Here is a 22,754-nt window from a genome sequence, read left to right as displayed (position 1 = left end):
TTTTCTACCTTACACTTTTTTTTTTTTTATATTTATCTTATTTTCCTAAACAAGCCCAGACTACTTTCATAATCACAAAAAAAAGATGTTTTTCAAAAGGGGAAATAATCAAAATATTACCTTATTTAACAAGGAAATGCTATTTTTTATTTTGAAAGTGAATCCATATGCTTCACAAAATTGTGACATATATCCTTTGTAGGCCTAAATATTAGAAAAGCCTTTTATGTTCTCTAAAAGACACTGACATAATAAAGTGGCTTTAAAAATGTTTTTGATTAGTTTAGGAATTTTAGTGTTTTTTTTCAATGTTGACCATTTGTTATTGCAGATTATCTCCCTTCCAATATAAATGAGCTAAATGTGCAAAAGACCTTAAAAACATGACTTCGATGCTGCTATTTCAAAGAACATAAAGTAATGTAAACTTGTACTTTAAAACAGAAAGCACCTACTAACTTTTTGCTACCTTAAATCTTCTTCTTGGAAGAGGGAGGTATAAATTATAAATAAACTATATTACAAATAAAAATAAACTCTAATATACAGCAACAATTGAAAATTGGAAAAAAAAAAAACTGGGCTTCTTTTTGTGTTTTCGCCCTGAGCAGTCTCTCTAATTGTGCATTTGAAAACACAAAAGCTAAATATTTAGGAGACTATATATACATTTCTCTAACATCTTCAACCTTGATTGAGAACAATTAAGAACAATTCAAGAAAGGTGAATTTTAAAATAGGAAAAGATATACTTACCTTTGATGCCAACCGTGATTTCAGGCCTAAGAATGAAAAGACTGTGTTGCTTTCCTTTGATTCAAAAAAACTGTCATAATCCTAGGAAAAAAAGGGGAGGAGAAAATAAATAAAAGCAAACAATTATCTTGGTATTTGGTACTTTTGACAAATTCTTTATGGAAATAAAAAATGTACCATTGCTCCATCCAGGCCAGGGAAGAGCAACATAAATCTACCGGATTTGCTCTCTTTAAGATTAAAAGTTTCTTTGAGTATGATGATGAATGTAACAAGTTTTTAATACAAAACCTGTGGCAGGATTAAAACATAAAACATCAACAACAGACATGAAATCGGAACACACTCCCCTTTCCTTTATGGCACATGACTAACATTTATTTACGTGAAATCACTCTGACCGAAGATTTTATTCTAGGACTTTGATATGAAAGGCTGCCTCCTAATCCCACTCTTGATATTTTGTTATCTAGAGTTTTAAAATAAAACAAACAGAAAAACAAAACACTGGGTAAACAGAAAGCTGTAAAGGTCTCTGTGAGTCAATATGAGTGCTTCTATTCTGTTTTTGAAGTTTTCCACATTCTTTAAGACTATGCCTTCATAGAGAATAAAAAGATTAAATAAAAACTGGAAGAAATTATATTCTCTATAACATTTACCTTTGCCTCAGAAACAGAATCGTTTTTCTCTTTCTACTTTCACATAAGAAGCCATCAAAGGATTCTGGTCAATATGCTCATCCATTGTTTCTTTTCAAAAGTTTGTATATATAATACTACATAGTCACCAAGTTGATATAAAGCAGTCTTAAAATAGATGTCCCTTTGAGAACTTTATTCTAAGGATAAATATTATATGCAGAGAAGGATCAGAATCATTTTTAGGCATTTGCTTTGTAGGCGCCTTACAGGTCAGCCATTTAATCCACACTATAGCCTTCCAGGTTGGAAAATGGCTCAGAGCAAAGAAAAATGTTGCCCAACTTTGACAGACAATATGTGATAGAGCTGGGATTGGGGCCCAATTCTCCCTGATGTTGGAATTGACACTTTTTGTACTCTATGATGCTTCTTGCCCAAGAGGAAAACAAGTATGAGGTACCCTGTATATATATGAGTCATTGAGTCCTAATTAATACACTGTTGAGCCAAACCAATGGCATCACAAGTACTTTTGAAACCTGTCTAGGAATCTAAATGAGATTTGATGACTTATAGTGTGATTTGCTTCTTGCAAAGCATGCCTCAGGTGATGAAAAATCTTTGAATTATTTGACTCTGTGTGGAGACTCTTGTCTAAACGCGTTAGCAAGTTGAGTCTCATGTAGTTTTAAAGGCAGCTGGAGCCTCAGACCTTGCACTGACTGTTCTGCATGTAGTAGCTCCCTCCATCATTTAGGATTGGCCCTAATGTCAGTCACCTCCAAAGAGAGGCCTTCCTTAACCAGGCCAAAAAGGAGCAACACATTTGAAAAAGACAGATAAATGGAGTTTTAAGCTGAAATCTGAAGGATGAGTAGAGTTAGCCAAGAAAAGGGTAGGGAGGGACAGAGGCATTTAAGACAGGGAATAACACTGGTGAAGAGCAAAACTGACAGGCTTGACAGAAATCATCATATGCCTGACTTTGAAAACCAAGAAAAATATTTTGAATTTTATGTTAGGGACAAAAGAAAATCATGTGTGGGTTCTAAGAGAGCGAGCAGAATGATCTAGTTTCCTTTAAGAAAATAACTAAATAAACTGTATGGAGAATGGCTCAGAGAGAGGGCAGCAAGAAGTAAAGCAGAGGGAAAAGTAAGAAGAGAACTGTGGTAATTCAGGCAAGAGATGGTGGCAGCCTGAACCAGAGAAATGGTAGTGCTATGTAGTCTGGCTCTGACTTAGTCAAAATTAGGGCGAAGAGAGGACCAATACTTTCAACTGCACCAACCACCATCTGGTTCCCATGTTTATTAATGTCTATACTTCAGGTTTCAGTGTTTACATTAAAACCTTAATCTTAAAATTCTGCAAAGAACAAAACTGGAAATAAGGTCAATTCTCAGAAGCAAGTTTCATATATATAAAGGAGGACATGTAAAATATATGCATGCAGAAAAAATAGGTGACATTATAAGCAATCCATTCAACTATACTGAACCAAAACTGTTCTCATACATTTTAGTCATAAATTTCAGTCACCAGCAAAGGTACTTAGTTAGAACTTTCAGATATTTAGAAATCTCAGAATGGTAACATTTCTTATTTAAAAAAAATTCTTTTAAATTGCATTTTTGTCATAAAAAATAGAAGCATTTATTTTTATTTTATGAACCTTTAAGTGCCACACAATTATAGGAAGGGGCGTCTTACATGAATATTGAATTGAGTCCTCCCAATAGTTCAGAAATTGCTACTTAAGGTAATTAACTCCTTCCAAAGTGACAAATATAAAATTTGGTAATTAACATTAAAAGCAGAATAATTTAAAGGAAATCATTTTTAAAAGTCAATGTTAGAACAGTACCTGACACATACCAGATTACCAATACTTGTCAAATGGATGAATTAGTTGTTTGCTGATTAATGACAGATGTGCCATGTTTTAGGTTAATCTCATAATTAGGTTAATAACATAATTTGAGTAAATCCTACTTCAACTCTATTAGTTATGTGTTTCAAAGACTTATGTACAAAATTTACTTTCTGATATTCAAAAGCTTTTGAGTGGCCTGATAAATCTCAAAGTGTGAGAATTTAAATTCTATGTTAAGTTTAGGCAAAGAGTACATGATTGATCATTTAAAATCTAAGATTTCTTAATAGTTAAAATTTCCTTTCAAATAATAATATATTAAGTAGTATGATGTGAAATAATTTAAGAGTAAAATAGTATTAGAAATTTAAAAATCACATCCTACTAAGTTCTTACATAATAGTCTTAGGCATTCTCCAATAAAAGAGAAAAATCTGTTTTCTTATCAAATTCATTCCACTTATCAGGCTTACATTTTAAAATATATATATTAGGGCTTATACTGCAAAAGTTAAAAGCATTATATTTTAAAAAGTAACTAAAGTTTCTGAATAGTCTTGCTGAATTCCTAATTGTCAAAGACACTCTGAAGTGTTTGTAAATACACATCTAAAAATTGCACATTTCAAGACAATCGATTTTCTGTAACTATAGAAAACGATGCTCAGCTAATAGCACCTTTGGAGAACAGTACAAACATACAATGCATCCTCAAGATAAAATTGCCCAGTTTCAGAAGCTGGCACATTTTTATTACATTAAAAACAAATTAAAAATTCACTTTGTTTCTAATGTTGGCTGCCTATGAAAAGAAAAATTTCTGGACTATATAGACAGTATAACTGAGCAGTGCTATAATGGAATATTCATCTAAATATTATAATTTTAAGAAGAATAAAGCAAGGTAAACAGCTATCGAAAAGAAAAAAGAAAAAAATAACTTCCATCACCTATACTTCTATTTGTGTTCAAGTAGAAACCAATGTGTGAGACATTTATAAGCTCATGATAATATCTACAACAGGTAGAGTTCACAATGGTCTTATTCTTCCAAAGAGCTTACTTGAGGACATTACCCGTACACTGTGATTAGACTATTATGGACTAGGCAAGCATTCTGACAAAGACTTTAAAGTTCTTTGCCCTTTTGGTGTTCCCTAAGAGAACAGTGAGGAAAACCCACGGCAGCCACTCTGAAACACTGTACTGCTTCCCACGCTAAGTCAACGACAATTAAGTGACAGACCCATATTATTTCTACATGCCAAGGGTATTATCTAAACAGGAGGTTGCAAGGAACATAAACAACTCATGGACTACAAGGAAATGGCAGTAGCAATTACTTCTAAATGGGCCAAAGCAAAGCTGGTTTACTCAAAAGAAAATTAAAAAAAAAAATTCTTTTTAAGACTGTAAGAGTTATTGCTGCTGCTGCTGCGCCTGCTTAAAATGGGCAGAGGCTCCTTCTTCTTACAATTTCTTTCAAGCCTGAGGGTATCTTCTGAGCAGAATTTCTTGATTTAGTAGTTAGGACAGTTAGTGCTACATCCTATTTTATGAAATCTTGGTACAGAAGGTAAGAGTAGTTGGCAGTTCCAATCCTGGTTAAGATATATAAGATGTAGTTGCCTGAAACAGGTTCATTCAGTAATTTTTATGCCAAATATTAAAAAATATGAGGAAGCCCAAAGCTGAGGATTTTAAATTCCAAATTCATGTTTAATATTTCCAACCATTCTGGTACAAGATGGCAAGGCAAGCAACTATGTCTACCTAAGCACCAACTGAAATTAGATGAAAAAAATTTTTGTGCTAAACATAGGAAAAGGAACCATCAATAAAATTGTAATAAATACTCCGAGGAATAGGTAAAAGGCTAAAATTAATTAAGAGAATCTCTTGGATATCATTATTTGTTTCATTCTCCTTTAAAGCCACAGGGATCTAGTAAAATAAGATTATATACCCTCCTATATGACTGCTCCGACAACTAAACAATATGTAGAGAATGGTATTTTTATGTTTAAAACAACATAAATACAAATATATTTATATGGTGTATGTCATAACAGTTACTATCATTAAAGAAGAGAATGTGACTTATAAACTTCAGCAGTGCTAAAGTACATGTGCACCTGTGTGTGTATGTGTGTAAATCAAAATGGTGGAGAAATAAGAGAAGATATAAAAATGCAAACTTCTCTTTATCGTTCAAAGAAAAAAGTAAATACTGTATACATTTTAAAATCTACAAATAGAGATATTATTATGCAAAACAAAGTGATAATAACTTAAGATCCTCAAAAGAGGCTAAAACTTGGGAATCTGAGGGAGGTCATGTAGAAAGAGGGGCAGAGGAAAACTGCCTCCTCATTTTTGACCTTCCTGGTAACAGACTTTATTGTCATAACATTGATATTAACATGGCCCTAGTGTTAACAGTTTTGTTTTCTTTTCATTAATTTTATCTGCATAGGTTCAGAATGAGAGAAAAGTTTTAACAAAAAGAAAACTGCCAGTTTGGATATTAGTTAGATATACTGCTAAACATGCAGTTGGGATGGCCTGAAAATGTCTGGATGAAGGTTTTCAATATTCATAGCACAAGTCACTGTGTTTATGAAAGACATGTCCCAGGGACTCATCATTGTGGAATATTGAGGCAAACATCTCAGTAAGGTGAAAATGAGAGATTAAATATTTATAGACAGCAGAATAAAAACTAGGGTTATATGGAAGAGATAAAACTGCAAAAAATATCTAATTAAATTGTTATACTTCTGGGCATACAGAGCTGATCAGCAATCAGTGATAAAGAGGAATTTATATCACCCTTTTCCTACCACCCAATTTTTCCTTTCCTAGTTATCTGTGAGGATGCCATATAAGATTATTTACAGTAAAACACCTGAAGGAAAAGATTCTCCTTGATTAGATAAGTGATATTTTAGAAAGAAAGCTTTGAAATACAAGGTTTTCGAATTCAGGTCAAAAGTTTCCTAAGAAAATTCTACCTATGGGAGATGTGACCTTCAACTAGAGGTGATTTCTCAAATAGATTTTATTATAAAATTTAGAACGTTCAATAAGCTTGCTTTTGAGACATTTGGCTTTGACTTTTATTAATAAAATGGGAAGGCAAATGCTCAGAACTTTGATAAGGCAAGACCCAACAGAACAGGGTAGCTACCTGCTCAACTGAAAACATCTGTGTAGCTCTTCACCCATGCACAGAAATGACTTTTGTTAAGTATATTCTATGTTCCTAGCCTTCTGATAGGTACCAGATACTAAGATAAATACTCCACAGTGCCTGCTGAGGGTGAGCACAAGGAACTCAAGAGACCGGTAAAAGGCAAACACATGGAAAAAAAATTCTATGAGATAATGTCATAATAGAGTAATGAGACACAGGTTTACTGGGAATGGGGAAGGGGGAATAATTACCAGAGTCCTTGTTAATTACAGATAGCTCAAAACCAAGGCCCTATTGAATTAAGTTTTGAGAAAGAAATAGGACAGAATTATGTAGGAGGTAGAAATTACAGGATCTGATAACTAAGTATCATGTAGATGATGTAGCTATTATCCATGCATATTTAATATCCATATTTTAGAGACAGAATACAATCTCCTGCAGTTAAGGATGAAATATTTGGACTTTAGCTTTCCATTTCTTTTTTACCAACTCTAAACAGTTCATTAACACATAATTACTGTAGACAGGCTTTAACGTAGGTCAAAATTTCTATCACTACATTCTCCTCCATTCTACCAGAAGGTACATTTAATTTCCATGATGGAGACTTGGGAAACAGATAATCCTGTGTCTCTCAAATGTGACCACAGAGGGAAATGTGAATGAAACACTCAGAGAGAAGTAAACTATGCAGAGGCCTGAGAGCTCAGCATGGTGTTGACATCTTTAAAGGGTTAGAAAATAAAACAAAAACAACCAAACATATATCAAATAAAAAATAACAAGCAACAGAGAACTATGTGACCCATAAAGCCTAAGTATTTACCAAGTGGCCCTAACCGTGATCTAGAAGATTAGAGGATATATTTTGAGGTAGCCCCCGTAAATGAAATTTCTTGAAGTTGTTTAAAATTTCATAGAAATCGGGCATCCTGCCCCATAATATGTGTTTGTTTTGCTATTAAAAAATATATTTTGCAATGTATTTAAAACCTTCAAGTCAAATGGCTGCTCTGGGAAGATAGGCAGTATTTATCCTATGACTCTGGGCAGCCCCAGAGGCCCTGAGAAATGAAACTCTGGTTTTACCAGCAACACATATAGTAATCATCTTATTTTAACTTTTACTTGTTTTCATTCCACCAAGTGACTTTTCCTTGACCTTGAACCCCAATTCCGGGGATACCAACAATAACCTTTATATCTTGATAACAGTATACCCCCAAATATTTTTGTTTTTGACAGAGGACACTAATAAAAGAAAAAGAGTATTATAGCCTGAAATGAGAATGCACTTTCTAAAATAACATTCGATTTAATGCACTCCTCAGAACAGCCTGCCAGTTACAAACTACTGTGTTAAGTGGCTGGAAACAAACTAAATACCCTACGGTGGGGAATGATTAAGTTAATTATTATAATCCACCCAAGAGAATAATATACAACCTCTAAAAAGTAAGTTTACAATGACATGGAAACTATTTTTGTTAGAGAAAAAAGCAGGGCACAAAATGGTACAGAATGATCAAAGAATGTGATTTAAAAAAATTAAATCTACTTGTAAGAAAAGAGAATAGGTATAAACCAAATGTTTGCAGTCTTATCAGAAAGATAAAACTGATTGTTCTCCCTTTTTTTTCTTATTTTTCAAATTTTCTCTACCTTCATATTTATTTTAGTGCTGGGGAAGAAATATTAATAAATATTTCTTTCCAACAACTTCTTGTAAGACTTTTGACTGAAGATCATTTCTTGTATTTATGTGTGAATAAGTTTGGTGGGACTACACCAAACTTAAAAAAACTTTTGTTCATCAAATGATACAATCAACAGAGTGAAAAGCAACCTGAGAAAGGGAGAAAATATTTACAAATTAGGTATCTGATAAAGGGTTAATATCCAGAATATACAAAGAACTCTTATAACTAAAAACCAAAAAATCAAATAACCCTATTAAAAATGGGCAAAGGCTTGAATAGGCATTTCTCCAGAGATGATATACAAATGGAAAATAAGCACATGAGATGCTCAATATCACTATCAGAGACATGCACATCAAAACCAAAATGAGATATTACATCATGCCCATTAGGATGTCTACTCACAAAACAAAACAAAAAACAAAACAATAACAAGTGCTGGTGGGGATTTAGAGAAGTTGGAACCCTTGTGCACTGTTAGGATTATAAACTGGCACACCACAATGGAAAACAGTATGGTAGTTCTTCAAAAAATTAAAAATAGAACTACCACCTGATGTAGAAATCCCATTTCTATGCATATAGCCAAAATAATTAAAAGCAGGATCTCAAAGAGATACCTGTAAACCCATGTTCGTTACAGCACTACTCATAATAGCCAAGAAGCAAAAGTAACCTCGTGTCCACTGAGGGATAAATGGATAAACAAAATGTGGTAGATACATACTGTGGAAGCCTAAAAAAGGAAAGAAATCTTGTCACATGCCTCAATAATATAGGGCAAATGTCACATGCTTCAATGGTATAGGGTGGATGAGATTAATGCCCTGATATAAGAGGTCAGAGAGAGCACCCTTGACCATTGCACTATGTGAGGACGCTGCAGGAAGTTAGCAGTCTGCAACCCAGAAGAGGGCCTTCACCAGAACCCAACCATGCTGTCACTTGATCTTGAACTTCCAGCCTCCAGAAACTGTAAGAAAAAAATTTTGTTGTTTGTAAGCTACCTAGTTTTGTGGTATTTCATTATAGCAGCCTAAATGAACTAAGACATATGACATGGATAAACCTTGGACATTATGCTAAGTGAAATAAGCCAGTCACAAAAGGACAAATACTGTATGATTTCACTTTTATGAGGTACCTAGGGGAGTCAAATTCATAGATACAAAAAGTAGAATGAATGGTCATCAGAAGCAAGGCAGACGGTACAAATGGGAGTATTTTAATGGATACAGTTTCAGTTCTGCAAGATAAAAAGTTCTGCAGATCTGTAGAACTGCAGTAAATTTTATGACAGATGTTTTTTACCACAATAAAATTTTTTTAGTAAAAAATAAGTAAAATGTATAAAGAAATCCAAACAATTTTTTTTTTTTTTGATGTACAGGGAGACAGAAAATAAATGAAAGGGGAGTAAATATCTTCCTTTTCGTAGGTGTGCATTTTTATTTTTGGTGTATTCCACACATGACAGTTCCACAGCAAAGTTTAAGTGCTGAACATGAGGACCCGAGCTTTCTCAAATCCAAATCAGACACTAAAACCCATCAGAAAAGCCTAGATGGATGTATACCTTTAGGACTCCATTTCCAGAGAAGACTCTTGGTCATGGTAGAACATTTCAGGGAAAGGCAAGAACCAGTCTATGCCACTCTGGGTTCTTGGCTACAAACAACTGAAATGGACACGGGCAAATTAAAAAAGGAAAGGGCTTTATGAAAGAATAGTGGTGAGCTCACAGAATGCACATTAAAGTTGGAGGATTTAGAAAACAGGAGGAATTTCCATGACTGGGTAGCCAAGAACACACCTAGGCCACACCGCAGGATCAGCCTCATTAGGACACCAGCCATGGCTATGCCTAGTCCCATCACACCTGATAATCACTGCCACCTCCAAATGATCATGCGTTTCCACATCATCCCCTTGATGTTCAAATTCTGGGATGATAAGAACTGATTTGGCATCCCAGAGTGGTTCCATTCAGTTGGGTATTCTCCCCAATGGGCAGAAGATCTAAATGCTAAAGGAGAGAGAGGAGGCAACTGTTCACATTGATTACTAAGGAGCTTAGCAGCTGTTTGTGTCTCAAATGCCTACCTTACCCAGTTTAAAATAAAAGGAATAAGTTCCCAGCAAATTTCAGGAAACAGGATCTTCATGCTTACTGGATCCTGCTCCTGTGGCAGTTTTCCACAGGTTGTCCAATCAGAGAAGAATATTCATAAACTATCACTGGGTAAAGCAAGGTGCACAGGAGTAGGTGGGATGAATGAGGTCGTGGTTAGTGGCCCCCTAATGCTTTTGCTTTTGTCAAAATCAAATTTACTTGACCTTGAAAAGAGCAGACACTGTCTTCAGAACTCCTGCCAGCCTATAAAAACAGAGTTCATATACCAGTGCTGCTGTCACGATCAGCATGGGACTAACACTGCTCAAGCTGAGAAGATGTCATTTATCTGGCACGGTTTAATCAACATGTGAGCCTCCAACCAGCTCCTAGACAGTCTATCAAAAAATTTCCATAGACTCTGTAAGGTAAAGATACACACAGATTTAAAAAGTCATAAGGAGGTGAAAATAAAAAGAAGGAATTTTATTTCACAACATTATACTCTTTTATTCATTCAATACATTCCTCTATTCAAAAGGCTCTAAAGAGTTTTTCTTTTATGATGACAGAACAAAGATGTTTGTAACTCCTTTCTTTTGAAAAGTCAACACAACAACAAAAGATTTTTTTTTTATCTGAAACTCTATTAAAAAAATAAAACCTATGGCTCTGAACTACAACATATGCAGGAATTGGGTGAATTAATAATGAGGGATGTCAGAGAGCACAGGATGGTCAAACCTTAGTGTTTGTAGGAGTAGTATCAACAAGGAACAAGATGCAGGGCCGCCGGAAGATATTAGGAATTGGAGGCATCTGCTGTCGTGAAGGTGAGGTGAGTGGGCAAAGTCAGAAAACAAGGAGACTGTTTGAAAATTTATATTAGAGCAGTAAAGCTCCTGGGGTGCCTCATTCTCCCCAAAGAGCTAGAAGGTACACTGTTAACAGATATGGCTTCTAGGAAGCAACAAATTTTTAAGACGCCAGCACCGAAGACAGTGGGGGGGTGAAAACAAGAATATGAAGTGAAAATGTGCATGACAAAGAATGAGACCTTCCGGTTCTCTCACCCTACAGGGTCAGAACTGTAGCAGTCAGGTTCCCAAAGCAAGAGACTGAAGGGCCATTCTCTGGAAAAATTAAACCATCATCTGAGAAAAGACCCACAGATACTACTAATAGTGTCTACAATGAGATTGCTGACAGGTTACCCACTCATCCTAAAGAGAAGTCCAGTGGGAAACAAGCCTACAGGTATATAAAGGCACAAACACAGCTTCTAACCAGCTTTCTAATGCTCCACCTCTTAAACAAAAGACAAGGATCACCAGACATCTGAGGAAGGCCCATCACACTTGAGAGAGCTCCTAAATAAACAAAATGAGCAAAGGAAATTAGCAGAAACAGGGACAATACTGGTAAAAGAAAACTTCAAAGAAATTATATGTAATAGCTCCATTGAGCTAAGATCTTGCATTCATTTCATAAAAGCATAACATTATTAAAAAGAAAAAAATCAGAGAGTAAAAAGGGGAGAAAAAAGAGGACATAAAACATTCAGAGGTTAAAGAAATTTCCCAGAAAGTAAAAATTAGACAACTGCACAATGCAACAAAAAAGAAGATAATATTAGAAAATAAATGTAAGAAGTCCAATATCCAAATTAATATGCACTCCAGAGAAAGAGAACAGGAAAAAAAGCAGGAAGAAAATAATATAAGAACATATTTAATAATCATGTAATCCTTAGATTATAAGGACCTACTGAGCACTGAGCACAATGAATAAAATATAGCTTACATTATGGTAATTCAAAATATTTTAGGATATGAGTAAGAAAAAGACCTTAAAAAGTGGCGTAGATGAAACTGACAAAAACATATAAAAGATCAAGAAAAATGACATTAGACTGCTCAACTGCAGCACTGGACACTGGATGACAATGAAACAAAACCATCAAAATTCTTTCCAACTTAGAATCATATACCCAGCCAAACTACCACTCAACTATAAGACAAGAATTAAGGCATTTTCATACCTGCAAAGTCTGAGGGCCAAAAAATTGCTAGATTAGCCTTCTATCACTATCTGACTAGTAGCTTTACTAAATTTGGAACTGTACAGTTTACACACATTTTCTACTATTACCTCATTTTACTGTATAGGTATAAGAGTACATTTTCTACACTCTGTAATCATGAATGGGATATACCTTTGGTCAGCACATTCTTCCCCTAATAAAATATGAGATCATGATATAAAAAATTCGATAAAATAATATTCATTTTTATATAATAATGTACTTAAAAAGTACTTTAGAAATAGTCACAAATATCTTGTGAAGTATGATAGATATTATCATTACTTGCTTAAAGATTAGAAAATTGAGCCTTAAAGAGATCAATGATTTCCCAAGGGTGTCGTAGCTAATATAAAGTAGTACTGGACCTCAAAAATAATCTTCATGACTATGTTTCAACATCTCATTCTCCCTTATGCACATAAGGAACTGTTTAATTTCAAGCAACCGAAAGCACTGTTATTCCTTTTCTCAACCCAAACGACAACCCAGCTATTCATTCACCTCAAGCACCTTAGCCTCTTGCTCTTCTGAACATCCTTAAAGAACTATAGTAAACATCCCAAAATAAACAATGACATATATTTAGAACTCTGGGAAAGGCAAGTACTAACTACTCATTGGAAAGAAACGTCTTGATTTTTTTCTTTAACCTAAGGGTTAGAAGAAAAATAGATAATGAAATAAAAAGGACTTCATCTTTTCATACACTACATGTAGCAGAAAGGCACCTAATCTATTTTAGATGTTCATAATGATCCATCTGGCTCATTATCATAAAAAATGAAACTCTCGTTTAAATCAGCTATTAGTTTCTTATACTATAAAGGGATAAAAATTCAAGAATAATTACCCTTCCGGTCTGTTGTTCCAAAATGCATTAATCAAAAAACGTGCTTTAAAATTTAGAACACAATAAAACATGCAGCACACAGCTTCCTTTCCTACTCCCCTTCTCAAAGCAAACAGACGGACAGGAAGACTACACACACTCACATTTACAAACACTGTCTGTGACCTTGGATTCATATCCTCTTCAGTTTCATCTTCTGTTAGACTTGTGGACCTGAATGGGCCCTGGGTGAAGAGATCACAGCCCTCACTGAAAAAATGCAACTGTACTCTAGGTAACTCTGTGATTTGAGTCATGCAAAGAAATAGTCTGATAACAATCTAGCTACTTACGCCACAGTATCGGTCATCATTAAATATCTGAGGTGGCAGAGGATTGCCCTGAGAGGGCTTCTTTTCTGGGGGGATGTTTTTGTACATCCATTGCCTCTGTTCTTCTGACATTGTGATATCCACTTCCTCAAACTCTATCTTGTTGGCTTCCAGAAATCTAACCACATCTTGCTGCTTTTTCTTTATCTACAGAGAGAAGACAAATAAAGAAATAATTCTCATTTAAAACAATATGTAGATATTTTCAAAATGAACTAAATTTGATATCTCATTGTCAGAGGTCACCAATACAAAAAAAAAAACCCAGGCAATTTACAGAGGCGCCATTCACTGTCCACTCACTGGATATCCAGCAGAGATCTAAGCAAGTCTTGCCATAGTGAGTTCTTCACCTAGACTCCTCAGAACTCTGGGGCACACTCAGATTAGCTGGAAGGAACAGACTATGTATGAGGTGAGAGATTCACATAGTTCTCAGAGGGCCATCACCACTCTCCCCTCCCACCCACAGAAGTTGACATTTACAGTCAATAAAGCTCTTTTTGCTCAAAACCATTTGAAAACCATGGATAGCTCATCTGAGATGTCGACATTTCATTGATTCCCGGGAGCAGCAACTTTTTATTCCTCTCAGCAGCCTCTTTCAGATATTCCACAGCTGTGGCTGCTGTCATGAAAGCATGCTTTCATCAATTCACAAGAGAAAAATGTTCTCCACTTCTAAGGTGAGAGTAAACAACAAGCACCATTTTACTTTGAACTCTATTTCTTAACCCTTTCATTCCTCGGATTTTTCATGCTTCCTTCCTAAGTCACTAGGTGTCAGGTGTGTTCTTGAATAGCTGCAAACACACTTGCAAGTTTCAAAATGTTACCAATCTTCTTAATTTAAAAGTGTGTATAAACTAATTTAAATGGGGTGTCAATACTTAATGTATTAAACACAGCATGTGAAACATGAGAAAACAGGCTTGCTTTTTCTAAATGATTCTAGAAAATCTGCAGAGAACAAACTTAAGCGGTAAAGTAAACCTTAAAATGGCCAAAGAATCACTTTGAGGTCAAGCAGTCAGAAAGTCTCTTGTCACAGAAGATAAAATGCTTGAAGAACTAACTTTCACATGCCAATTGCCTCCTCATCCAGTCTCCATCCCCAACTTCTCTCCAAAGCCTCAATGACAGGTGTCTCTGAAGTGGAAATCTGTTATATGTGTTAAGCAGCAAGGATCTGATCACTGGGCTGAAGTCTATAAGCATAGTTAGTATGGACATAAAAAGCTAACAAAATAGAACATCTTTAAGCTCAAAAATATCATAAAATGAGAGAATTATCATATGATTCTAAATCCAAATTGATAATGGTATTATCTTAATTTCTTGACTTAAGCCATTTATCATTTCTGAAAAAGTTAACTTTTTTGTTCACTGATATATAATTTCAGAAATGTAGTTATATTATTTATTTTCAAATGTTGGCTTGCAAATAAGTATCATCCGTCCTACTTAATTTCCCTGTCCAACCCTATAAAGTAGATTTCATTGTTCCTGAGTTCAAAGTGGTCACACTTAATATGTGCTTTTTTCAAGATAATCATGTTCTCTTATTCAGATTCCTTCTTCAGTGGGAACCCACTGTCTTTGGAAAAACATACATTTAAAAGTCTGGAAATTGTAAAATAAACAAAAAATTACCTATAATCCTACTACCCAGACAATTACTGTCGAAACTTATTAGAGGCAAGGGTCTGGATTTAATGCCCATAGGTGGAGCTCTATGTACCCAGCACATTGGTGTGTTCATGAAAGTGATCAAAAATGAAACTGCTACAGTCGAACTTTGGTTTTCCATATAACATATATATATATATATATATATATATATATATATATATATATATATATATATAAATAATATCCACCCCTACTCCAAAATGTGAGTACCTAAAAACTCATACATTCTCAATACTGGGATATATCAAGGACACACTCAAATTTACCTCTCTACCCCCCCTCACCTATATACATCTCTCTCTCTCTCTCTCTCTCTCTCTCTCTCTCTCTCTCTCTCACACACACACACACACACACACACACACACAGAGCACATTTACCGCCTGACTATGGTCCCCTGAAGCTCAATCAGTCTCTCCTTTCAGAGGATCACACTTAGTAAAAATAGCTGCACCTTGTCCTTTTCACTCAACTCAGTATTATAAATACTGTCCCCTGTCATTACAAGTTTTCAAAGGTATGAATTTTAATATCTGCCTGGCAATTCCATCATGTAGCTGAATAGTTAACTATTACTCTATTCTTGGATATTTAGCATACTTGTAACTTTCACCACTAGAAATAACATCATGTGGTGAACATCTTTATTTATAAAACTCTTACTGTATCTTGAGATACTACTTTAGGACAAAGGCCTATGAATAAAACTCAGGTCAAAAGGCAGAGACATTGTTCAGGCTCTTGATGGACCCAGGGTAAAATGCTTTTCAACAGGGCCACATACATCAAAAAGTATAAACTTCCAGTTATAAAATAAATAAGTGCTGGGTATATAATGTACAGCATGGCAACTATAGTTAATAATACTGTATTGTATATCTGAAAGTTGCAAATAGATTTTAAAATTTCACATGACAAGAAAAAAATTGTAACTGTGTGGTGATGGATATTAACTAGATTTATTGTGGTGATCCTTTTTCAACTGAATCATTATGTGTAGACCTGAAACTAATATAATGTTATATGTCAACTATCCCTCAATAATAAAAAAAAAGGCCACATCAATTTACATTCCCATTAACAATATTTGAAAGTACTCATGTCTTAACACCTCTGCCTCCTTATAGCTAACGTTATATTGCAGAAGATTACAGTTTAAACAATGTGAGGTGATAAATGTTAACTAAACTTACTGTGGTCATCATTTAGCAATATATACATACATCAAATCATTGTTGTAAATTGTAAACTTACAGGGTTTTGTACATTATATCTCACTAAAACTGGAGAGGAAAAAAGAATGGTGCTGCTGTTTGTTAAAACAAAATCATACGCATTATTTCATACTGACAATACTCAGAAAGTGATGGATAGTTCCTTACTAACAATGGTGATGACTGTCAGTAGTTTAAGGAGTAAAATGTAAGTAATTATATATCTATTTTCAAAAAGGGAAGCAAGGCAGACATGACCAGGTTTGTGTTTGAAAGAGATCACTTTAATACTACACAACTTAAAAAGAAAAAAGGAGAAATTCTGTATGTACTGTGAACACTGCTAGAGCCTTGATAATAAACGGTGGTCATGGGAAAAAAACAAAAACAAAAACTAGGAAAAGGTCTCCAAGACATATACATAAGTGAAAACTACCACAAAAGGAGAACTGGGAGCAGACTAGTCACATTTTCCTGAACAGAAAAAAAAGGGGGGAGGGGGAAGAAACACATTTGTATTTGCTTTATTTTCATTTAAAAACACTTTTGAAGGTTATGTGAAAAATAACAAAAGTGGTTGCCTAAGGGCTAAGGGAATGGGAACTGGGTGATGGCGACAAAGTTGGAGCAAGAGTTTTCACTCTCTACATGTATAAACTTTAAACTTTTTGAACAGTGTTAATGTATCAATAGTCAAAAGATTAAATGGAAGTTTATTTTGAGAAAGAAAGGGAGCTTCACAGCCTGGAGAGGAGCAGTTGTACATTACATAAATCCCAACAGGACACAAAAGCAGGACTCCGAGCATTTTGTTACTCATTGGCCTCCATGTTTCCTTACACTTATAAAAAAGGCCAGATGATTAAGATACAATTTTTAAAAAGAGCTAAGACCACGGAAAATTAATATTATAACAAATCACCCAAATAAACAAAAAAAAGAAATTTAACCCAGGAAAGGAAGTTTTCAAGTAGATGTTTATGACATTAGCATCAGGAAAGAACCTCTACACAGTTTTTAAGATCTGCTGAGGTGAATGTGGCCTGGAACTGGGGGAACCCAGGCTTGAGTGGCAGATGACAGACCTGCTCAGGGGGCAAGAACTTGGGAAACGTAAGGGCCCTGGGTAATAGAAAGGCTTTCCATGTGGCAAGAGGAAGCTGTCAAGGGCACTTCATGTGCTGGGCATAAATCCAGAGTTCAAATAACACAAACTTATATAGTCACTTCCTTGACACAGAGAGCTTTCTTCTCCCCATGCTTTGACTGTTCTGAAACAAAGTGTACCTTATGATTAATATCAAAATAAATTTGATGAGCAAATGGAAGAGAAGAATTTGTAGGGCAACAGTTGCTGCCTTCACCCATGTCAATTTAGGCATGCGTGAAAGGAAGGTATCTATAACTCCTGGTTTGTTTGTTTTAAACACACTTAGAAGCCATAGCAGATAATACTTAGTACCCATCCCCCTTTATTTCTTAATACAGAAGCCTGGTTTTGTTTAAGAAAGCAATGTGCTCAGGTACAAAATTTGTTTACCTAACACCCCTGCGCATCTTGGAGTGATCACATGACACACACCTGGCCAATGAGATATAAGGCAGATATTTCTTGGGAAGGCTCCACTTAATGAATGGAAAGATAAAGTCCATTTTTCCTTTGTCCTCTTCCTGTCTTCCTTGCAGAAATGTAGTAGTGCCCGGAGGTGCAGAATTCATTTTACAAATGTGAAAATAAACACCATATGCTAAGGATAGTCAAATAGAACAGTAGGAGCCTAGGTCCTTGATGACATTTTATAGGTGTCACAGCAGTCTCGTGCAGCCCACCCTAAACCTTTCTGTATTAGACAAATAAACCCCTAATTTGAGTCATTCTTTAATCAACTTTTCTATAGTTTGTGTGTAAACATAATGCTTCTTGGTAAAATTCTTAATTACTACTTAAAATGTCTTTAGAAATACTGTAGTATGATATATTGAAGATAAAAGCCATTACTGCACAGCAGAGCCTAGAAATAAAAGCTGTTAAGACGTGAATTTAATATAAGTGAAGTGAATATCTGACATTGAATAAACAGATGAATTTTCATTATTTTGTTTGTAAAACAACAATGTTGTTGGACTTAAAACTGGAAGGTAACTACTGAAGGCTTGAAAGTTACATTTCATCTTATTCAAACATATGCCATTACACATCGTCCAAAGCAATTAAAGGGAACGGATACTGCCAAATCTTAGGCTAGCTCACAGGTGGGCAAACTACAGCCCACAGGCCAAATCTAATCCACTATTTTTGTATAGCCCAGAGCCAAACATAGTCTATATTTTTAAATGGTTGAAAAAAAATCAAAACATTAATAGTATTTCATGACACGTAAAAATTATATGAAATACCAATTTCAGTGTCCATCAATAAAGTTGTATTGGAAGACAGCTGCACCCATTCATTTACATACTGTTTATGACTGCTTTTGCCCCACAATGGCAGAGCTGAGTAGTTGCAACAGAGGCAGTACGGTTCCCAAAGCCTAACGCATTTACTTGCTGCCCTTTACAGAAAAGTTTGCCAATCCTGGGCTAAATCCTAGATCTTCATTTCTGGCTCAAAGTTCACTTTCTCAGTGAGGCCTTCTCTTACCACCTGATTTTACATTTTTACCAGCCACTCCAGAACTTCACACTCGCTTTCAATGCTTCATTTTCACCTTAGCACTTAGCATCTGACATACTGTATGTTTTATGTATTTGTTTGTACAACTACCCCTACTAAAAAATAAATTCCCCAGAGCTGGGGATTTTGTCTACTGTTTTGTTCACTACTATATCGCCTAGGGCCTAGACTGGTGTCTGGCTCATAGCAGACACTCAATAAATATGTCAATGAATAGACAGGATTCTTACAGGTAGAAAGACTAGTGTAACAGCAGTGCTGACTCATTATTTAGGATTGAGATACCTTATGTCTTATCTCCTCTTTAACTACCTTAGCTGAAGTCTTGCCTAAATTTATTAAAACTTTATCTGTTTACTTGTTTTATGATCATCTCTGTCTCCATAATGTCAGTTCCATAAGCACAGGGACTGGCACACAGGAGGCCCTCAATAAATATTAACTGAATGGATGATTAAAGAATTATCACTCCAATGCTGAATATCAAAGTTTTCCTGGTGATTGTTCAAGAGATCAAACTGAGTTGGTAATTTAATTTAGAAACAAATGTAACTGAAGGTTAACCAAGCAGGAATGAGATCAAAAACCAATATTCTCAATTAATGCTAAAGTTGTATGAATTTAAAGTCAGTGTGTCTAGAATGCTACATCTAACTGTAAACAGCCTAAATTATTCAGAAGAACATCTAGACCCTGAATGTGAAAAAGGCTTTGCTTCTAACACTGATACTGAAGAAGAAAGTTGCATGTAATTCATGTTTAAATAAACGCTATTGTTAATTTTAAACACTGCAAGTGCATAATGTAGTATGTTATTTTGCTAAAATGATGGCAATTGAGAATTAAGCAAATATACTGATATCCCCCTGACTCTGCTTCCAATTGCTACTGTAACACTCTATCACCCTTAACCACTTCCCCCAGATATCTCCAGGAATTCTGAAGCAAGCTCCTCAGATTTGGTTTAAAGCAGCCTTCTTTGCCAATGCATCAATAAATGCTATGGTCTGAATGTGTCTCCCCAAAATTCGTATGTTGAAACCTAACCCCCAGGTGATGGTATTAGAAGGTAGGGCCAATGAGTAGTGATTAGGTAATGAGGACAGAACCCTCAAAAATGGGATTAACGTCCTTATAAAAGAGTCCGCAGAGCTCCCTTGCCCCTTCCACCATGTGAGGACACAGCAAGAAGTCTGAAGTCCACAACTGGGAAGAGGGCTTTCACCAGAACCCAAACGTCCTGGCACCCTGATTTTGAACTTCCAGCCTCCAGAACTGAGAGAAATAAATCACTGTTATTTATAAGTCCCCGAGTCTATGGTATTTTGTTACAGCAGCCTGAACGGACTAACACAATAAATCTTCACCCTTCCAACTCCAAACCCTTGCAGTTCCAGACCTGCTGAGGACCCCAATGCCTGAATCCAAGCCCTGGTGACCCACCCTCACAGGCACGTAGGTGATAAGCTGTCTGAGCTGCTGATGCACCTGCTGATGTGGCATGAACATTCAATGACCCGTGGAACTCTGTGAAGGCACTTGTAAGGCACTTGTAGCTTTCAGTGGCAATATCCCAGCTCCACAAGTCCCTAGGGATTGGATCAGAGGACAGGCTAAATAAACTACATTGTGCTTGACTTAGACTCACCCCCTACTCTGTCACACTGACTTCTAGGTAAACGTTCACTCCTCCATTCTCTTCTGGTACGGTTAGTTTTCCCAGAAGACTGCCAGTTAACTTCTATAATTAGGCAGCCCCATCAGATTCCTTCCATAGGCCTCAGGGCATGTGTAGTAGTGTTTGAATTCTGAGGTGTATACAGCTGATGCAGTACCCTGGGAACTTGGGAGTCACTAGTAAATAAAGAGATATAGTCAATTTGAGTTAAAATAGATTAAAAAAAAACTGAGAATGTGAGCAATTGTGGGAAAGCAAGTTTAAAGACAAATGAGGCACAGATGGAGGACAATGAGGAAAATTGAAAAAAAAAAATGAGCATGTATTCCAGAATTAAACTATCCTAGATTTAATTCTGGCCCTGTCAGTTGAGTACCTTGGAGAAATTATTTGGTTTTCTCTTAAATTCAGTTTCCAAATCTGTAAAATAGACCCAATTTTTTTTTTTAAATCAGTTCTCGGGAGGATTAAATAAGAACTAAGCAATAATAGGCACCTGCTCAATTGTTTCATTTATACAAATATATGAGCTTTTTCCCCTTGCCCTAGATGAAGCCTTCTGTAAAAAATATAAAGTGACTTCTGGGTACTTTCAAAGGTTTTGGGTATTCAATGCAACAGTTCTTTATTTCACCTACTTTCACACTTCAAATGCAGTTTTCTTTTTTTGACTTGAGGCCTTTTATGTATCTTATGTGAAAAAAAGTCAAAGACAGGCAAAGGAAAGTAAAAATAAAGGATAAATTTTCTTATAACTTGACAAAATTTATAAAGGAGAGGCTGTACTAGACTAGGAGAGGTAGAGGGCCCTAAAATAATTCCTTCTTTCAACTAAAAAGAGAGGAAACGACTGATGATACGTCCCTTGTCAGAGACTCTAGGAACTTTCCAGTGATTGCGTACAGTACCTCAAAAATATGTAATTTCATGGCAAGTTCTTTAACTAATACCTCACTATTGGACCCTTATGCATTATATTATAATAAAGAGGATACAGATGGCAAGAAGTATTATGGCAGACACTTACCTAGTTACCCCAAAGCTATTTACTGCCTACCCTATGAAAGCTGGAAAACTAAAGCCTCGCTTTTGCCATCCATGCTTATAGCCAGGGCAGCCATGTGATCCAGATCCAGCCCTTGGGGTGCGAGCCCAAGTGTGCTGGGAGGAGCTTCTGGACAAGACTGCTCTTGTGGTGAAGCAGATGGATTAAGATGCGAGGGCCCCTGTCTCTTCCTTTCCTCCTCCTTCCAGCTAGGAACCCAGGTATGAGGGCTAGATATATGTAGGCAGCCTTTCCATTGTAAGGCAATGAGCATCAGGAAAATGCCAACCAGGAAAATTCTAGCATCACAAGCCCTGAACAAATCAGCCTCTGGGCTTACCAGGAGAGACCAAACACATCTATTTATTTAAGCTCATGTTAGTCAGGTTCTTTCTTACTAGTAGATGAACATATTTCTAACTAAAATACTCATCAATATGTTTCATTGCTGGGGAGTAAAGCAGAGGTGTAGATGAGCCCCAACAAACTATCTGCTGTCAAGAATGAGCCCCAACAAACTATCTGCTGTCAACATTTTAATGCTGTTTAACTAAACATGAGATTACACATAAAGTACTGTTTCTCTAGTGTCCATTTCAGTTTATCTTACTTGAAAGCAAATACGAGGTTACCAAGCCAAAGATAACAATGAGAGAGGTTGTCCTGTAAGAGATTGAAATTTGAGTTTTAGAGAATCGATGTCAGAAAAAGAGATTATGAAATAAATGGCAATTTTTTAAAGAAACATTATTATATGTTGCAAATTAAGCAATATAATTTTAATGATAGAAAAGACTGTGTTTTTTCATCTATATATCATTAGCACAGTCCCTGGTACAGGCACTCAATATGTTTA

The 22,754-nt window shown here is 35.6% G+C and overlaps 1 protein-coding gene across 1 annotated transcript in view; it reads right to left on the bottom strand.

Annotated features, from left to right (window-relative positions):
* Positions 1-22,754, bottom strand: part of SH3BGRL2 (SH3 domain binding glutamate rich protein like 2) — an 88,082-nt gene that overhangs the window by 3,657 nt on the left and 61,671 nt on the right. Inside the window, exons 4-6 of the mRNA XM_036237467.1 lie at positions 13,557-13,742; positions 13,368-13,448; positions 757-837 (exon numbers count right to left, since the gene is read on the bottom strand). Coding sequence (XP_036093360.1) covers positions 757-837; positions 13,368-13,448; positions 13,557-13,742 — 348 coding nt within the window. The remainder of the gene's footprint in view (positions 1-756; positions 838-13,367; positions 13,449-13,556; positions 13,743-22,754) is intronic.

The sequence above is a fragment of the Rousettus aegyptiacus genome, unplaced genomic scaffold (assembly GCF_014176215.1).
Source record: "Rousettus aegyptiacus isolate mRouAeg1 unplaced genomic scaffold, mRouAeg1.p scaffold_m13_p_1, whole genome shotgun sequence".
NCBI lineage: Eukaryota > Metazoa > Chordata > Mammalia > Chiroptera > Pteropodidae > Rousettus > Rousettus aegyptiacus.
The sequence above is the reverse complement of the archived record's forward strand: the minus strand, read 5'-3'. Positions and strand labels throughout refer to the sequence as shown.